Below are 18,667 nucleotides of genomic sequence, written 5' to 3'. Positions count from 1 at the left end.
GGGGGGACACAGGGGACAGTGTGGGGACACCAGGTGTGCACAGGTGTGGCCCTGGGTGTCCCCGGGTGTGGCCCTGGGTGTGTCCCTGGGTGTGTCCCCAGGTGTGTTCCCCCAGGTGTCCCCGGGTGTGTCCCTGGGTGTGTCCCAGGTGCCCCAGGTGTCCCCGGGTGTGTCCCCAGGTGTGTCCCCGGGTGTATCCCCAGGTGTGTCCCCAGGTACCCCCCGGGTGTGTCCCTGGGTGTGTCCCTAGGTGTCCCCAGGTGTGTCCCAGGTGTGTCCCCAAGTGTCCCATGTCCCCCCCAGGTGTCCCAGGTGTCCCCAGGTGTCCCCAGGTACCTCAGCATTTGGCTCAGCGAGTCGAACAGGCAGTTGAGCACGGCCGTGAGCATCAGCTGGGGACAGAGGGACAGACACAGGGACAGACAGAGGGACAGCAGGGTCACACGGGGGCACAGGCAGTGTCCCCTCTGCCACCTCAGCGTCCCCAAGCAGCCCTGGCTGTCCCCGTGCCCCCGCCCTGTCCCCAAGCAGCCCTGGGTGCCCTTGTGTCCCTGCGTTGTCCCCACCCTGTCCCTATCCCCTTGCTGTCCCCACTCCATCCCCACTCCAACCCTGCGCTGTCCCCGCTCTGTCCCCACCCTGTCCCCACCCTGTCCCCACACTGTCCCCACACTGTCCCCACCCTGTCCCCACTCTGTCCCCTTGCTGTCCCCACTCCATCCCCACTCCGTCCCCTCGCTGTCCCCCCTCTGTCCCCCCTCTGTCCCCACTCTGTCCCCGCTCTGTCCCCGTGCTGTCCCCACCCTGTCCCCTCGCTGTCCCCTCGCTGTCCCCACACTGTCCCCACGCTGTCCCCTCGCTGTCCCCACACTGTCCCCACTCTGTCCCCACTCTGTCCCCCCTCTGTCCCCACCCTGTCCCCGCTCTGTCCCCGCGCTGTCCCCACCTCGTTCTGGGTGGCACTCCCGATGACACAGCAGTACAGGTCGATGCTGCTCTTGTACACCACGGTCAGCCCGTCCAGCAGCGCGATCTCACCTGGGGACAGGTCACCTGTGTCACCTGTGTGTCACCTGTGTCACCTGTGTGTCACCTGTGTGTCACCTGTGTGTCACCTGTGTGTCACTGTCACCCCCGTGTCACCCGTGTGTCCCTGTACACCACGGTCAGCCCGTCCAGCAGCGCGATCTCACCTGGGGACATCACCTGTGTGTCACCTGTGTCACCTGTGTGTCACCTGTGTGTCACCTGTGTGTCACCTGTGTCACCTGTGTGTCACCTGTGTGTCACCTGTGCCACCCCTGTGCCACCCCTGTGTCCCCTGTACACCACGGTCAGCCCATCCAGCAGCGCGATCTCACCTGGGGACATCACCTGTGTCACCTGTGTCACCTGTGTGTCACCCCTGTGTCACCTGTGTCACCTGTGTGTCACTGTCACCCCTGTGCCACCCCTGTGTCCCTGTACACCACGGTCAGCCCGTCCAGCAGCGCGATCTCACCTGGGGACATCACCTGTGTCACCTGTGTGTCACCTGTGTCACCTGTGTGTCACCTGTGTGTCACCCCTGTGTCACCTCTGTGTCCCTGTACACCACGGTGAGTCCGTCCAGCAGCGCGATCTCACCTGGGGACATCACCTGTGTGTCACCTGTGTCACCTGTGTGTCACCTGTGCCACCCCTGTGCCACCCCTGTGTCCCTGTACACCACGCTCAGCCCGTCCAGCAGTGCAATCTCACCTGGGACGGGGACACCTGTGTGTCACCTGTGTCACCTGTGTGTCACCTGTGTGTCACCTGTGTCACCTGTGTGTCACCTGTGCCACCCCTGTGCCACCCCTGTGTCACCTGTCACCTGTGTGTCACCTGTGCCACCCCTGTGCCACCCCTGTGCCACCCCTGTGTCACCTGTCACCTGTGTGTCACCTGTGCCACCCTATTGTCACTCACTGTCACTGCGGTGTGTCTTGCTGAAGATGTTCTGTGTCTCTGGTGACCCCTCAGTGTCCCCATTGTCCCCTCAGTGTCCCAGTGTCACTCACTGTCACTGCGGTGTGTCTTGCTGAAGATGTTCTGTGTCTCAGTGTCCCCGTTGTCCCCTCAGTGTCCCCATTGTCACTCACTGTCACTGCGGTGTGTCTTGCTGAAGATGTTCTGTGTCTCAGTGTCACCACTGTCCCCTCAGTGTCCCCATTGTCCCCTCAGTGTCACTCACTGTCACTGCGGTGTGTCTTGCTGAAGATGTTCTGTGTGTCCCTGTGTCTCTGTCACCCCTCAGTGTCCCTGTCACCCCCCTGTCCCCATTGTCACTCACTGTCACTGCGGTGTGTCTTGCTGAAGATGTTCTTCTCGAAGGCGCGCTGCTCCTTCACGCTGGGGTACGTGTCATCGTAGTACTGCGGGGACAGGGGACAGCAAAGGGGACAGGGGACAGCAAAGGGGACAGGGGACAGCAAAGGGGACAGGGGGGACATCAGCGGGGACAGTGAGGACACCACCAGGGCCATCATGGCCACTGGGGACACGGGACAGGGACCCGGCCACCCCCTGACACCCGGGCCACCCGCCCTGTCCCTTCCCCAGAGCCACCTCCCCCTCGGGACAGTGTCCCCCCATGTCCCCCAGGTGTCCCCAGGTGTCCCCATGTCCCCCCAGGTGTCCCCATGTCCCCACCTTGGCGAAGAGCCGCTCGCCGTCGTTGTCCAGGATGATGATGGCCTTGACCGTGTACAGGGAGGGCTCCTGGGGACAGGGACGGGGACAGGGACAGGGACAGTGCCAGTGACAGGGACAGTGCCACCCCAGGGACAGTGACAGGGACAGGGACAGTGACAGTGACAGGGACAGTGACAGGGACAGGGACAGGGACAGGGACAGTGACAGGGACAGGGACAGTGCCACCCCGGGGACAGGGACAGGGCCACCGCCAGGCCAGCCGTGTCCCCAGCGCCAGGGACACCGGGGGAGGCTGTGCCGGGGTCACTGTCCCCGTGTCCCCATGGCTGTGCCCCCTGTGTCCCCCCCCGTGTCCCCCCCGTGTCCCCATGGCCCTGTCCCCATGGCCCTGTCCCCATGGCTGTGTCCCCCCTGTCCCCTCCCCTGTCCCCCCCTGTCCCCATGGCTGTGTCCCCCCCTGTCCCCTCGTGTCCCCCCCTGTCCCCGGTGCCGCCGGGGGTCCCCAGGACCAAGTTCTGTGATGCACTGACTGCCCAGAGCCACAGCCCAGTGTAGGACAGAACCCCGCCCGGGGGACCCAGACTGTCCCCAACTGTCCCCAAACTGTCCCCAAACTGTCCCCAGTGTCCCTGACTGCCCAGAGCCACAGCCCAGTGTAGGACAGAACCCCGCCCTGGGCACCCAGACTGTCCCCAAACTGTCCCCAACTGTCCCCAAACTGTCCCAAACTGTCCCCAGACTGTCCCCAATGTCCCCAGACTGTCCCCAGTGTCACTGACTGCCCAGAGCCACAGCCCAGTGTAGGACAGAACCCCGCCCGGGGGACCCAGACTGTGTCACCCCCCCAGTGCCCCAATCCCCCCCCAAATCCCCCCAATCCCCCCCAATTCCCCTCAGTCCCCCCCAGTTCCCCCCCATTCCCCCCAGTCCCCCTCAATTCCCCCCCAATCCCCCCCAGTTCCCCCCAATCCCCCCCAGTTCCCCCCCATTCCCTCCCAGTCCCCCCCAGTCCCCCCCAGTTCCCCCCAATCCCCCCCAGTTCCCCCCCAATCCCCCCCAATCCCTCCCAATTCCCCCCATTCCCCCCAGTCCCCCCCAGTTCCCCCCCATTCCCCCCCATTACCCCCAGTCCCCCCCATTTCTCCCCAATTCCCCCCAGTTTCCTCCCATTTCCCCACCAGTCCCTCCCAGTTCACCCCATTTTCCCCCCAGTTCCCCCCGGCCCTCACCAGCACCAGCGCCTCCATTTTGCCTCCGCCGCTGCCGACGTGGAGCCGGAAGAGCGCGGGCCGCTGATTGGCTGCTCGCTTGCCAATCACTCCCGTTGGCCCCACCTCGCCTGACTGATTGGCCCAATTCCACTTCAACTCCACCAATCGCCACGCGCTCCCGCGCGGTGGGCGGACCAATCCTTCCCGCGCTTCCGCAGACGGGCGGTGATTGGAGTATCCTACTGTCAATCAGCGCGGCACGGCCCTCCCGGAAGCGGAGGGGCGGCGCAGTTGCCATAGTGACCGGAGAAGCGCTGACGTCACCCCTTCCCTGGCCCCGGGCTATGATTGGTTGGACTGGTAAGCACGTGACCGGAAGCGCGCGTATTTCTGTTGTTGGCGACGCCCCTGTCGTGGCCACGCCCTCTGTGGGCGGGGCCTCTGCTGACCTTCGGTCACTCGGGGTCACGGTGGGACATTGGGGACAATTGGGGACATTGGGGGGATTTGCGACATTGATGGGACATTGGGGACAGTTGGGGACATTGGGGGGGATTTCCTGTCCCCTCCATGGTGTCCCTGTCCCCACAAGTGTCCCTACTGTGTCCCTGTCCCCACAGTGGGTGTTTTTGTCCCCTCTATCCCTGTCCTTGCAGTGTCCCTGTCCCCAGAGTGTCCCCCTGGCGTCCCCACAGCCCGCCCTGTCCCCTCCATGGTGTCTCTGTCCCCTCGGTGTCCCCACAGTGTCCCCAGACATGGACACAGGTACAAAAATACCCTTTTATTGAGGGCACCGGGGGGTCCCTGCTGTGTCCCCTCAGTGTCCCCACAGTGTCCCCTCGGTGTCCCTGTCCCCACAGTGTCCCCAGTGTCCCCTCGGTGTCCCCAGACCCCCAGACACGGGACACAGGTACAAAAATACCCTTTTATTGAGGGCACCGGGGGGTCCCTGCCCTGTCCCCTCCATGGTGTCCCTGTCCCCTCAGTGTCCCCTCGGTGTCCCTGTCCCCACAGTGTCCCCTCGGTGTCCCCTCGGTGTCCCCAGACCCCAGACACGGACACAGGTACAAAAATACCCTTTTATTGAGGGCACCGGGGGGTCCCGCGGGCGCTGGGGCGGGGCTGGGGGGGGTGGCCCGGCCGGGGCTGTCCCCGTGTCCCCAGGTGTCCCCAGGTGTCCCCACGCTCACCTCCGCGGGCTCCTCTCCCGGGGCCGGCGGCTCCTACAAAAGGGAAGGTGGCAATTAGTGACAGGGGGGTGGGACACCTGGGGACACCTGGGGACACCTGGGGACACCCAGGGACCCTCTGGGGAAACCCAGGGACACCCAGAGGACCCTCTGGGGACACCTGGGGACACCAGGGGACACCCAGGGACACCCAGGGGACACCAGGGGACACCAGGGTGACACCCAGGGACCCTCTGGGGACACCCAGGGGACACCAGGGGACACCCAGGGGACACCCAGGGGACACCAAGGTGACACCCAGGGACCCTCTGGGGACACCCAGGGACCCTCTGGGGACACCTGGGGACACCCAGGGACACCCATGGGACACCAGGGGACACCCAGGGACCCTCTGGGGACACCTGGGGACACCCAGTGACCCTCTGGGGACACCAGGGGACACCCAGGGACCCTCTGGGGACACCTAGGAACCCCCAGGGGACACCCAGGGACTTCTGGGGACACCCAGGGACACCAGGGGACACCAAGGTGACACCCAAGAACACCCAGGGACCCTCTGGGGACACCCAGGGACACCCAGGGGACACCAGGGGACACCCAGGGACCCTCTGGGGACACCTGAGGACACCCAGGGTGACAACAGAGGTGGGGCGAGGGGGGCGGAGCCAGGCTGTGACTGACAGCTGCGGCAACCAATCAGGAGGAGAGCGGCCGCCCCGCCTCTAAAATTAACAATAATAAAAAAAATAATTTAAAAAAAAAACCCAAGAGACATTTATTGAGGGGGGGGTACAGGACACGGGGGAACTACGGGGGGACCCGGGCACGGCCGGCCCGGGGGTCCCGGGGGTCCCGGGGGCTCGGCCCGGCCCGGCGCCGGCTCCAGGGGCCGCCCCGGCCCCGCCCAGCTCCGGCTCCTGCGGACAGACGGACAGACGGACACGGTCAGGGGCGGGAGCGGGGCAGGGGCAGCAATGGGATCGGGGTCGAGGCAGGATCAGGATCGGGGCTGGGATTGGGATCAGGATTGGGACAGGGACAGGATGAGGATTGGGGTTGGGGCAGGAGTGGGTTTGGTGTTGGGGTTGGGGCAGGATCAGGATCAGGATCAGGATCAGGATTGGGACAGGGACAGGATGAGGATTGGGACAGGGCCAGGATCAGGACTGGGACAGGGACAGGAATGGGATTGGGGTTGGTGTTGGGGCAGGATCAGGATCAGGATCAGGATCGGGGCTGGGATTGGGATCAGGATTGGGACAGGGACAGGAACGGGACTGGGGTTGGGGCAGGAGTGGGTTTGGTGTTGGGGCAGGATCAGGATCAGGATCAGGATCGGGGCAGGGCCAGGATGAGGATTGGGACAGGGCCAGGATCAGGATCGGGGCAGGGACAGGAACGGGATTGGGATTGGGGTTGGTGTTGGGGCAGGATCAGGATCAAGATCAGGGCTGGGATTGGGATCAGGATTGGGACAGGGACAGGAACAGGATTGGGGTTGGGGCAGGAATGGAATTGGGGCTGGGGCAGGAATGGAATTGGGGTTGGGGTAGGATCAGGCTCAGCATCAGCGCTGGGGCTGGGATCAGGATTGGGGTCGGGATCAGGATCAGGATTAGGGCAGGATCAGGATCAGGATCATGATTGGGGTTGGGGTCAGGATCAGGACAGGGTGAGGATTGGGATTAGGGAAGGATCAGGATCAGCAGCGGGGCTGGGATTGGGGTCAGGATCAGGGCAGGATCAGGATCAGGATTGGGAATTCCCCGATGCTGGGGGCTCCAGGAGGGGCAGGGCCCCAAATCCAGCCCCAGTCCTGGTCCCCAGGCCCTACTGCAGCCCTGCCCCGATCCCAGCCCCAATTCCGCCACTGACTCTGCTCTGACCCTGCCCCAATCCCTGACCCCTACCCCAATCCTGCCCCGATTCCTGCTCTGATCCTGATGGAATTCCCACCTCCACCCTTTTCCCTGATTTCCATCCTTTTCCCCACTTCTCCTCCACCTTTCCCACACCCTTTTTTCCCCTCACATTTTCCCCTTTTCTCCCTGAACCTCCCTCCCAACCTTTTCTTCCCCTTCCCCTTCCCCCACAACCATCTCATCATTTTTTCTCCCAATCCTCTCCCCATTTTTTCCCCATTTTCCCCTCATTTTTTCCCACCCTTTTCCCATCTTTTCCCACCCTTTTTCCCCATTTTTCCCCCGTTTTCCCCTCACCTGGCCGTTAAAACCTCCTCCCTCCTCCGTAGCTGCCGCCGCCGCTGGAGCTGCCGTAGCCGCCTGTGGGGCCGGGGGGGGATTTAGGGACCCCCAAAATGGGGAGGGGGCACATTTGGGGACCCCCAGTGACACAGGACCCCTGCCAGCACAGCCTGGGATCCCCCCAGGGGCTTTTTGGGATCTTCCCAGCACATTTTGAGGCCCACCCCGGGTTCCTTAAAGGACACTCCAACACGTTTTAAGATCTGCCAGGTGAATTTTGGGGTTCCCAGGTGATTTTTGGGTTCCCCCAAGTGATGTTTGGGTTCCCCAAGTGATGTTTGGGTTCCCCCAGGTGATTTTTGGGGTCCCCCAGGTGATTTCTGGAGGACTCACCATCACTGTAGTGCCCCAAATCTGCCCCCAGTACATTCAGCATCTCCCAGGATATTTTGGGGTTCCCCAGATGGTTTCTGGGGTCCCCCAGGTGGTTTTTGGGTCCCCCCAGGTGGTTTCTGGGGTCCCCCAGAATATTTTGGGGTTCCCCAGGTGCACTCACCGCCGCCGTAGGGCCCCGAGCTGCGCCCCCCGAAGCTGCCCCAGTACATTTAGGATATTTTGGGGTTCCCCAGGTGGTTTTTGGGGTCCCCAGGTGCACTCACCGCCGCCGTAGGGCCCCGAGCTGCGCCCCCCGAAGCTGCCCCCCTTCATGGGCCCGAAGCTCGAGGCCTGGTTGTTGTAGCTGCCGAAGTCGTTGTAGCTGCCCCCACCCCCGAAATTGCTGCCTGGGGGGGGACAGAGGGGTCAGGGGGGGACAGAGGGGTCAGGGGGGGACCGAGCACCCAGGGGAGCCCCATGCTCAGGAGATTTGGGGTGGGGATTTGGGATCCCCAACACTCTGGGAGCTCTGGGATGGCTTAACTGGGAGCCCGGGGGGCTTTAACTGGGACCCCAAACCCCCTGGTGACCCCCAGGATCCTTTCCCTGAGCTCCCAAACCCCCTGGTGACCTCCAGGATGAATTCCCTGAGATCCCAAACCCCGCTGAGTTCCAGGATGAGCTCCCTAAGATGCCAAAGCCCCCTGAGATCCAGGATGGGTTTCCTGAGACCCCAAACCCCCGAGACCCCCAGGATGGGTTCCCTGAGACCCCAAATTCTCCAGGATCCTTTCCCTGAGCTCCCAAACTCCCGGTGATGCTCCCCCCTAACCCCGCTGGCTGCGGGGCAGCGCCAGCCCAGGGGTGTCCCCAGTGTGCCGTCAGGTGTGTCCCCAGCGTCCCCCCGGGGGTGTCCCCAGCGTCCCCCGAGGGTGTCACAGCATCCCCCCAAGGGTGCCCCCAGTGTGCCCCTGGGTGTGTCCCCAGAGTCCCCGCGGTGGCCCCACAGTGTCCCCCCAGTGTCCCCGCAGCATCCCCAGTGCCCCCACAGTGTCTGCAGTGTCCCCGCAGTGTCCCCAGTGTCCCTGCACTGTCCCCCTGGAGTGTTCCCACAGTGTCCCCCTGGGGGTGTCCCCGCAGTGTCCCCCTGGGGGTGTCCCCACAGTGTCCCCGCAGTGTCCCCGCAGGGGTGTCCCCAGTATCCCCCTGAGGGTGTCCCCGCAGTGTCCCCACACTGTCCCTAGTGTCCCCCAGGGGTGTCCCCACAGTGTCCCCGCAGTGTCCCCGCACTGTCCCTGCAGTGGTGTCCCTGCAGTGTCCCTGCACTGTCCCCGCAGTGTCCCCGCAGGGGTGTCCCCACACTGTCTCCGCAGTGTCCCCAGTGTCCCTGCACTGTCCCTGCAGTGTCCCCGCACTGTCCCTGCACTGTCCCCGCACTGTCCCCGCAGTATCCACAGTGTCCCCCAGTGGTGTCCCCGCAGTGGTGTCCCCCCAGTGTCCCCGCAGGGGTGTCCCACCTGTGCCCGCCTCGGCCAGCCCGTTGCGCACGGCCAGCGCGGGGCCCCGTGCCGGCCGCCGGCCGCCGCTGCCGCCGCCGAAGCCGCCGCCGCCGTTGTTGTAGCCGTCGTAGGAGCCGCTGCCGCCGTAGCCGCGGTTGCCGCCGGAGTAGCCGGGGCCGCCGCCGCCGCCGTAGCCTGGGGGGAGCAGAGAAAGGGATTGGAGAGGGAGGGAAGGGGCAGGGCTGCAGGGGCTGGGCTCCGGTGGGTGCGGGTGGGCTCGGGCTGCGGGGCCGGCGGGGCCGGGCGTCCTGGCGCTGCTCCCGGGGCTGGGGACCGGCCTGGAGCTGCCCCCGGGGCTGGGGACCGTGCTGTGCAGGGCTGGGCCCGGCCTGGAGCTGCCCCCGGGGCTGGAGCTGCTCCCGGGGCTGGAGCTGCCCCCGGGGCTGGGGCCCAGCCTGGAGCTGCCCCCGGGGCTGGGGCCCGGCCTGATGCAGGGCTGGGGCCCGGCCTGGAGCTGCCCCCAGGACTGGAGCTGCCCCCAGGGCTGGCAGTGCGATGCCCCGGGGCTGGCAGTGTGATGCCCCGGGGCTCGGGCCCAGCCCAGAGCTGCCCCCGGGGCTGGAGCTGCCCCCGGGGCTGGCAGTGCGATGCCCCAGAGCTGGCAGTGCGATGCCCCGGGGCTCAGGCCCAGCCCGGAGCTGCCCCCGGGGCTGGCAGTGTGATGCCCCAGGTCTGGCAGTGCGATGCCCCGGGGCTGGCAGTGTGATGCCCCGGGTCTGGCAGTGCGATGCCCCGGGGCTCGGGCCCAGCCCGGAGCTGCCCCCGGGGCCAGGCCCAGCCTGGCCCGTGGCTCCGGCCCGGCCCGGCCTTACCGTCAGCGCCAAATCCATTATATCCGTCGCCGCCGGCGCGGCCGCCGCCAAAGCCACCTGGAAAGAACAAACCGCGCTGGGGCCCTGGAGCCCGGCGGGACGGGGGCGCGGAGCGGCCGGCGGGGTCCCCTGCCCCGTCCCTGTGCCCTGCCCCGTCCCTGTGCCCTGCCCCGTCCCTGTCCCCTGCCCCGTCCCTGTCCCATGCCCCGCCGTCACTCACCACGGCCGCCGAAGTTGCCGCCGCGGCTGAAGTTGTCACCGCCGCCGAAGCCGCCGCGGCCGCCGCCGCCGAAGTTTCCGGAACCGCTGCGGCCTAGGAGGGGGGGCGGGGGGGGGGCACAGCCTTTAGGCACAGCGCGGGTGGCACGGGGGGCGCGGGCACGGCGGGGACACGGGCCGGGCGCGGCCGGGGCCGGGCGCTCACCTCGCTGGCCGGCCGAGGCGCTGGCCATCTCCTGCTTGGACAGCGCCTTGCGCACCTCGCAGTTGTGCCCGTTCACCGTGTGGTACTTCTGGACTGCGGGGACACGGCGGGGTCAGCGCGGCTGGCACCGACCCACCCGGGGTGGGACTGACCCACCTGGGGTGGCACTGACCCACCCGGGCTGGCACTGACCCACCTGGGGTGGCACTGACCCACCTGGGCTGGCACCGACCCACCAGGGGTGGGACTGACCTGGCTGGGGTGGCACCGACCCACCTGGGGTAGCACTGACCCACCTGGGCTGGCACCGACCCACCTGGGCGGGCACCAACCCTGCTTGGCTGGCACTGACCTGGCTGGGGTGGCACCGACCCACCTGGGGTGGCACCGACCTGACTGGGGTGGCACCGACTCACCTGGGGTGGCACCGACTCACCTGGGGTGGGACTGACCCACCTGGGGTGGCACCGACCCTGCTGGGCTGGCACCGACCCACCTGGGCTGGCACCCCCCCAGGATAGCCCTGGGCTGGCCCCAGCCAGGCTGTCACCCACACAGTGTCCCCAGCTGGGCTGTCCCCTCTCTCCAGTGTCCCCAGGCTGTCCCCAGCCAGGCTGTCCCCCACAATGTCCCCACACTGTCCCCAGCCAGGCTGTCCCCAGGCTGTCCTCAGCCAGGCTGTCCCCTCTCCCCAATGTCCCCACGCTGTCCCCAGCCAGGCTGTCCCCCCACAATGTCCCCAGCCGGGCTGTCCCCAGCCGGGCTGCCCCCACAATGTCCCCCCACAATGTCCCCAGCCAGGCTGTCCCCCACAATGTCCCCCCACACTGTCCCCAGCCAGGCTGTTCCCCCACAATGTCCCCACACTGTCCCCAGCCACGCTGCCCCGACAATGTCCCCCACTGTCCCCAGCCCCGGTGTCCCCGCTGTCCCCAGGGCACTCACTGACGATTTTGTCCACGGAGTCGTGGTCGTCGAAGGTGACGAAGGCGAAGCCGCGCTTCTTGCCGCTGCCGCGGTCGGTCATGATCTCGATGACCTCGATCTTGCCGTACTGCCCGAAGTAGTCGCGCAGGTGATGCTCCTCCGTGTCCTCCTTGATGCCGCCCACGAAGATCTTCTTCACTGTCAGGTGCGCCCCGGGCCGCTGCGAGTCCTGGGGACGGCGGGGGACAGCGCTGGCACCGGGACACGGCCACGGGCTGGACAGCGCTGCCACCGGGACACGGCCACGGGCTGGACAGCGCTGCCACCGGGACACGGCCACGGGCTGGACAGCGCGGGCACCGGGACACGGCCACGGGCTGGACAGCGCTGGCACCGGGACATGGCCACGGCCACCGGCCTGGACAGCGCTGGCACGGGGACACGGCCACGGGCTGGACAGTGCGGGCACCGGGACACGGCCTGGACAGCACTGCCACCGGGACACGGCCACGGCCACGGGCTGGACAGCGCGGGCACCGGGACATGGCCTGGACAGCGCTGCCACCGGGACACGGCCACGGCCTGGACAGTGCGGGCACCGGGACACGGACACGGCCACGACAGCACTGCCACCGGGACACGGCCACGGGCTGGACAGTGCGGGCACCGGGACATGGCCACGGCCACCGGCTGGACAGCGCTGCCACCGGGACACGGCCACGGGCTGGACAGCGCTGGCACCGGGACACGGCCTGGACAGCGCTGCCACCGGGACACGGCCACGGCCTGGCCTGTGTGGGCACCGCTGGGAGCGGGCACGGCCACTGTCCCTGTCCCCAGGGCCACCACCCAGCAGGCATGGCCACTGCCACTGTCCCAAGGGCCACTACCCAGCAGGCATGGCCACTGTCCCTGTCCCCAGGGCCACTGCTATGAAGACCCAGCACAGCCACCACCACCCCTGTCCCTGTTGTCCCCTCACCTCTCTGGACACGGCCCGTTTGGGCTCCACCACCCTGCCATGTCCCCCCAGTGTCCCCAGTGTCCCCAGTGTCCCCTCACCTCTCTGGACACGGCCCGTTTGGGCTCCACCACCCTGCCATGTCCCCCCAGTGTCCCCAGTGTCCCCAGTGTCCCCTCACCTCTCTGGACACGGCCCGTTTGGGCTCCACCACCCTGCCATGTCCCCCCAGTGTCCCCAATGTCCCCAGTGTCCCCAGTGTCCCCTCACCTCTCTGGACACGGCCCGTTTGGGCTCCACCACCCTGCCATGTCCCCCCAGTGTCCCCAGTGTCCCCTCACCTCTCTGGACACGGCCCGTTTGGGCTCCACCACCCTGCCGTCCACCTTGTGTGGCCGCGCGTTCATGGCAGCATCGACCTCCTCCACCGAGGAGTAGGTGACGAACCCAAAGCCCCGCGAGCGCTTCGTGTTGGGGTCCCGCATCACCTGGGGACAGGGACACGTCAGGGACAGAGCAGGGACAGACACAGGGACATGGGGACAGACACAGGGACATGGGGACAGACACAGGGACGGGATGAACCCAAAGCCCCGCGAGCGCTTCGTGTTGGGGTCCCGCATCACCTGGGGACAGGGACAGGGCAGGGACACAGGGACAGACACAGGGACACAGGGACAGACACAGTGGCGTGGGGACAGACACCGGAGACATGGGGACAGACACCGGAGACATGGGGACAGACACAGGGACGTGGGGACAGACGTGCAGACAGACAGAAAGACGTGGGGGATGCCAAGGATGCTTTTGGGCTCCCAGGGCTGTTTCAGGGGATCCCAGGCTCGGTTTCAGGTGTCCCAAGCGCATTTTAGGGGTCCCAGCCCCGTTTCTGGGGTTCCCAGCCCCGTTTCTGGGACTCCCAGCCCCGTTTCTGTGGGTCCCAGCCCCGTTTCGGTGTCCCCAGCCCCGTTTGGGTGTCCCCACCCCGTCCCATGGCTCACCACGCAGTCGGTGAGCGTGCCCCACTGCTCGAAGTGGCTGCGCAGGCTCTCGTCCCATCCCCGTTTGGGTGTCCCCATCCCCGTTTGGGTGTCCCCATCCCCATTTTGGTGTCCCCATCCCCGTTTCAGTGTCCCCAGCCCCATTTGGTGTCCCCACCCCGTCCCATGGCTCACCACGCAGTCGGTGAGCGTGCCCCACTGCTCGAAGTGGCTGCGCAGGCTCTCGTCCCAGCCCCGTTTCAGGGTTCCCATCCCCGTTTCGGTGTCCCCATCCCCATTTTGGTGTCCCCATCCCCGTTTCGGTGTCCCCAGCCCCATTTCGGTGTCCCCATCCCCGTCTGGGTGTCCCCATCCCCATTTTGGTGTCCCCAGCCCCATTTTGGTGTCCCCACCCTGTCCCCATGGCTCACCACGCAGTCGGTGAGCGTGCCCCACTGCTCGAAGTGGCTGCGCAGGCTCTCGTCCCATCCCCGTTTGGGTGTCCCCATCCCCGTTTGGGTGTCCCCATCCCCATTTTGGTGTCCCCATCCCCGTTTCGGTGTCCCCAGCCCCGTTTCGGTGTCCCCAGCCCCATTTTGGTGTCCCCAGCCCCATTTTGGTGTCCCCACCCCTCCCCATGGCTCACCACGCAGTCGGTGAGCGTGCCCCACTGCTCGAAGTGGCTGCGCAGGCTCTCGTCCCATCCCCGTTTGGGTGTCCCCAGCCCCATTTTGGTGTCCCCATCCCCATTTCAGTGTCCCCATCCCCATTCCATGTCCCCACCCTGTCCCCATGGCTCACCACGCAGTCGGTGAGCGTGCCCCACTGCTCGAAGTGGCTGCGCAGGCTCTCGTCCCAGCCCCGTTTGGGTGTCCCCATCCCCGTTTGGGTGTCCCCAGCCCCGTTTGGGTGTCCCCATCCCTGTTTGGTGTCCCCACCCTGTCCCCATGGCTCACCACGCAGTCGGTGAGCGTGCCCCACTGCTCGAAGTGGCTGCGCAGGCTCTCGTCCCATCCCCGTTTGGGTGTCCCCATCCCCGTTTGGGTGTCCCCATCCCCATTTTGGTATCCCCATCCCCATTTTGGTGTCCCCAGCCCCATTTTGGTGTCCCCATCCCTGTTTGGTGTCCCCACCCTGTCCCCATGGCTCACCACGCAGTCGGTGAGCGTGCCCCACTGCTCGAAGTGGCTGCGCAGGCTCTCGTCCGTGGTCTCGAAGCTCAGGCCCCCGATGAAGAGCTTGCGGAGCTGCTCCGGCTCCTTCGGGGACTGCGGGGCACACGGGGGTCAGGGGCGCCCCAAAACCCCCTCCAGAGGATCAGGGGCGCCCCAAAACCCCCCACAGCCCCCTCAGAGGGGCAGGGGCACCCCAAAACCCCCCACAGCCCCCTCAGAGGGGCAGGAGCACCCCAAAACCCCCCACAACCCCCCCAGAGGAGCAGCCGGGGAGTCAGGGGCACCCCAAAACCCCCCACAGCCCCCTCAGAGAGGCAGGGGCACCCCAAACCCCCCTCCAGAGGGTCAGGGGCACCCCAAAACCCCCCACAGGCCCCTCACAGGGGCAGCCAGGGGTCAGGGGCACCCCAAAACCCCCCACGGCCCCCCCAGAGAGCCAGTGCCACCCCAAAACCCCCTCAGAGCGGCAGCCAGGGGTCAGGTGAACACCGAAACCCCCCCAGAGGGGCAGCAGGAGGTCAAGGGCACCCCAAAACCCCCTCAGAGGGGCAGGGGGACCCCAAAACCCCCCACAGCCCCCTCAGAGGGGCAGGCAGGGGTCAGGGGCACCCCAAAACCCCCCCCAGAGGAGCAGCCAGGGGTCAGGGGCACCCCGAAACTCCCCACAGCCCCCTCAGAGGGACAACCAAGGGGTCAGGGGGCTGGGGAACCCCAAAACCCCCTCACCCAGGGGGGTGGAGACCCCTAAACCCCCTGAAAGGAGTAGGGAGGGGTCAGGGGAACCCCAACACCCCCCCACCCAGCTCATGGGAGACTGGAGAACCCCAAAACCCCCCCAAAACCCCCTGAAACAGGGTCACAGCATCTGGGGAACTCCAAAACCCCCTCACCCAGCTCTGGGGGACCTGACACCCCAAAACCCCTCCTGGGACCCAAAAAACCCCTACCGAAACCCCCCCTCACACAGCTCCTGACACCCCAAAACCCCTCTGGGACCCCCCTCATACTCCAAAACCCCTCCTGGGACCCCCCTCATACCCCAAATCCCCTCCTGGGACCCCCCTCATACCCCAAATCCCCTCCTGGGACCCAAAAATCCCCCCTGGGACCTCCCTCCCCCCAGCTCCTGACATCCCAAACCCACCCCCAACAAACCCCCCCCACCAGGCCCCTGAGCCCCCCCCCCCCCAGATCCACCCCTGGCCCCAAAGGGACCCCCCCGAGCTCCCCCACCCCAAATTTTCGGGGCCACCTGAACCCTGAGCATCCCCAATTCCCATCTGGGGGGGGGGAACACCAAACCCCCAACACCCCCCCAGCCCAAACTCCTCCCCCTCCAAGGCCCCCAAATCCCCCCCCCAAACCCTTTTTTGGGGCCTCCCAGTCCCCTCAGCGCCCCCAGCCCCTATTTCTGACCCCCCCAACCACAAATGCGAGCTCCCCCACACCCCCACCTTTCATTTCAAACCCTCCCAAGCGCCCCCCACCCCACCCCAAATTTGACCCCCCCAAGCCCACCTCCTCACCCCCCTCCCCCCACCCCGGGTGACACAAAGGACGCGCACGTGGCCGCGGGCGCGCGCGCGGGGTGGGGGGGGGGGGGGTGAGGGGGGGTCGCGCATGCGCCTGAAGAGGGGGGGGAAAGAGGATGGGGGGGGGGGGGGGGCTATGTGGGACCCCCCCCAAAATGGAGCCTGAGGGGGGGAAAGGGGGGATGAGGGGCCCTGTGTGTGACCCCCCCCAAAAATGGAGCCTGAGGAGGGGGAGGGGAGGGAGGGGGGAGGGGGAGCCCTGTGTGTGACCCCCCCCCCCAAAATGGAGCCTGAGGGGGGAGGGGAGGGGGGAGGGAAGGGGGAGGGGAGGGGGAGCCCTGTGTGTGACCCCCCCCCCCCCAATGGCGCCTGCGCGGGTGAGGGGAGGGGGGCCGCGCGTTGCGCAGGCGCACTGAGGTCCCGCGGCCCGCCAGGCGGCGGCGGCGGGGGCGGCGCGCTGAGGGGGGGGGGGGACGGACGGCCGGGCGGACGGGATTGAAAAAAAACCACCGCGCGCGGATCGGCGAGCGGGAACGCGGAGCGGGCGCTGACCTCGGCCTTGGCCATGGCGGCGGCGCGGGGCGGGGCGGGCCGGGCGGTGGCGGCAGCGCGCGATGCTCCCTCTGCGAGGGCCGACACGGAAAGGGGCCGAGCGACGCGAGCGCCGCCGCCTCACCCCGCCGCCCCCGCCGCCCTCACGGCCCCCGCGCCGCCTCCCATTGGCTGACGCCTCCCGGCGCCGCCGTCCCATTGGGTGGCTGGCAGAGCTCCGCCCTCGCTGCCGCCGCTGGTTGGCTGCTTCAGGAATCGTCCCGCCCCCGCGCCGCGGGGATTGGGGGGAATTGCTGTCGCCACGCCCCGCGCGGCTTTTCCCGCTCCGGCCCGGAGACTCCCCGGCGCGCCGCTGATTGGTTGGAGCGGTGGAGGGCCCGCCCCCAGCGAGGCGCTCATTGGCCGGGCGCGCAGGGGGACGGTCCTCATTGGCGGGCGCGGCCGTCCCTCAGCGCGGGCCGCCGGCGGGCCCAGCGCATCTCGGCGAGCGCGGCGCGGCGGGCGCAGAGCGGGGCGGCGGCGGCGACTCCCGGCGGCGGCGAGGAGGGGCCGCCCGCCCGCCGGCCCCAAGGTGCGCACGGAGCAGCGCATGCGCCAATCGCGGCGGGTTTTGGGGAGGGGGAAAGGCGGGCGGACGCATGCGCGGAGCGCGGCCGGCGGCGCCTGCGCGCTGCGGGCGGTTTTGGCGGGCGGAGCGCGGAGCGGCGGCAGCTCGGAGCGGCGGCCAAACCGCGGCGGACGGGCCCGCGCCGGAGCCGCTCCCCGCGCAGGTAGCACCGGCGGCGGGCGGTGGATGAATGGGCGGCAGCGCGGGGGCGGGCCTGCCGCTGTGACGGGCAGGCGCGTTGACCAATGGATGCGGGCGGGAGGCGGGGCTAAACGCGGAGTGACGGGCGCGGGATTTAATAGCAGTGAGCGGGAGGTTAGGCGACGAGTGGATTGACAGGCCCTCTGGCCAATAGCGGCGCGGTGAAGGCGGGGCGGTTCTTGGAGTGACGATTCCACCGCCCAATAGTGGCGCGGCGGGGTTGTGGCGAGCGGCGGGGCGCTCGGCCAATCAACGCGCGGGCGCGCGGCGGCCCTGACCAATCGCGAACCGCGGCGCGCTTCTAGCCCCGCCCCCGGGCCCGCGCACCGGGCCCCTCAGCGGCGCTTTGAACCCGAATCTGCGGCTTTTCACCCCAAAATTGCGGCTTTCGCCCTCAAACCGCCGCGTTCCGCCTCAAACCGGCGCTTTCCCGCCTCGGGCCGGCGGGTTTCCCCTCAGAGCTGCGGTTTTTAGCCCTGGAAAGGCGCTCCCGGCCTCCGCGCGGCGCGTTCCCTTTGTTCCCTCAGGATTCCCGGGCGCGGGATCCGGGATCGGCGCCCCGGGGGCTCCGCCGCGCATTTTCCCCTCCTAAAATCGCCTTTTTCCCCCCAAACCGGCCCCTTTTCCCTCAGGAACCCACCCGAAAACCTCCCGGTTCCCGCCCGAATTCCCGCGGGGGATCCGGCAGGAAATTCCAGCCGGGAGCGAGGAATTCCCCGCGTCCCTGCCGGGGCTGCCTTCCAGAGAAAGAAATCCGTGAAACGCTGCCCGGAGGGACGGGAAAAATCCCCAGCCGGGGTTTTCTTACAGCGAGATTTTTCTAAACGTCCTCGTTTTTAAGGGGTTTAGCGCAAATTCCTTTTTCCCGCTCACAAATCCTCCCTCAGTTTTAGGGGATTTATTCCAAATTCCGTTTCGCTGTGCCTAAATTCTGAAGGGCGTTTTTTTAATGACCAAATCGTGTTTCTTTGTGCTTAAATCCCTGCTGGTTTTTAGGAATCGGCTCCTCCTGTGCTCCCCACCTTGGGATTTCCCTTTGGGGATCTCAAAATTACCCCAAATCCCCCTTGGGGGATCCCAAAATAACTCCAAATCCCCTCTGGGAATTCCAAAATTACCCCAAATCCATCTTGAGGACCCCAAAATGACCCCAAATCCCCTTGGGGGATCCCAAAATTACCCCAAATCCATCTTGAGGATCCCAAAATGACCCCAAATTCCTCTTGAGGATCCTAAAATGACCCCAAATTCCTCTTGGGTGGGTCCCAAAATGACCCCAAA

General features: G+C 67.0%; 2 protein-coding genes across 5 annotated transcripts; both read right to left on the bottom strand.

Annotated features, from left to right (window-relative positions):
• Positions 1-336: 336 nt before the first annotated feature.
• Positions 337-3,954, bottom strand: LOC311165937 (coatomer subunit zeta-1; the record flags this gene model as incomplete). Its single annotated transcript, XM_084227422.1, has 5 exons — positions 3,906-3,954; positions 2,674-2,742; positions 2,315-2,396; positions 947-1,038; positions 337-392 (listed from the first exon to the last, which is right to left on the bottom strand). Coding segments are annotated over exons 1-5 (317 nt in total), but the record flags the coding sequence as incomplete, so codon positions are not given.
• Positions 3,955-5,827: 1,873 nt separating this feature from the next.
• Positions 5,828-16,697, bottom strand: LOC311165938 (heterogeneous nuclear ribonucleoprotein A1-like). Of its 4 annotated transcripts, none has more exons than XM_084227423.1 (11): positions 16,579-16,697; positions 14,471-14,587; positions 12,681-12,827; positions 11,397-11,607; positions 10,452-10,544; positions 10,248-10,370; positions 10,028-10,084; positions 9,174-9,350; positions 7,941-8,063; positions 7,297-7,359; positions 5,828-5,994 (listed from the first exon to the last, which is right to left on the bottom strand). In XM_084227423.1, the coding sequence occupies exons 1-10, from the start codon at positions 16,591-16,593 to the stop codon at positions 7,304-7,306; spliced, it is 1,119 nt and encodes a 372-aa protein (XP_084083549.1). In that variant the 5' UTR covers positions 16,594-16,697; the 3' UTR covers positions 5,828-5,994; positions 7,297-7,303. The 4 variants fall into 4 exon arrangements, with proteins under 4 accessions (XP_084083549.1, XP_084083550.1, XP_084083551.1 ...); XM_084227424.1 differs by having other exon boundaries at positions 10,248-10,340; XM_084227425.1 differs by lacking the exon at positions 10,028-10,084.
• Positions 16,698-18,667: the final 1,970 nt, after the last annotated feature.

This window comes from Fringilla coelebs (genome assembly GCF_963513975.1).
Source record: "Fringilla coelebs genome assembly, contig: SCAFFOLD_468, whole genome shotgun sequence".
In the NCBI taxonomy this organism is placed as follows: domain Eukaryota; kingdom Metazoa; phylum Chordata; class Aves; order Passeriformes; family Fringillidae; genus Fringilla; species Fringilla coelebs.
The sequence above is the reverse complement of the archived record's forward strand: the minus strand, read 5'-3'. Positions and strand labels throughout refer to the sequence as shown.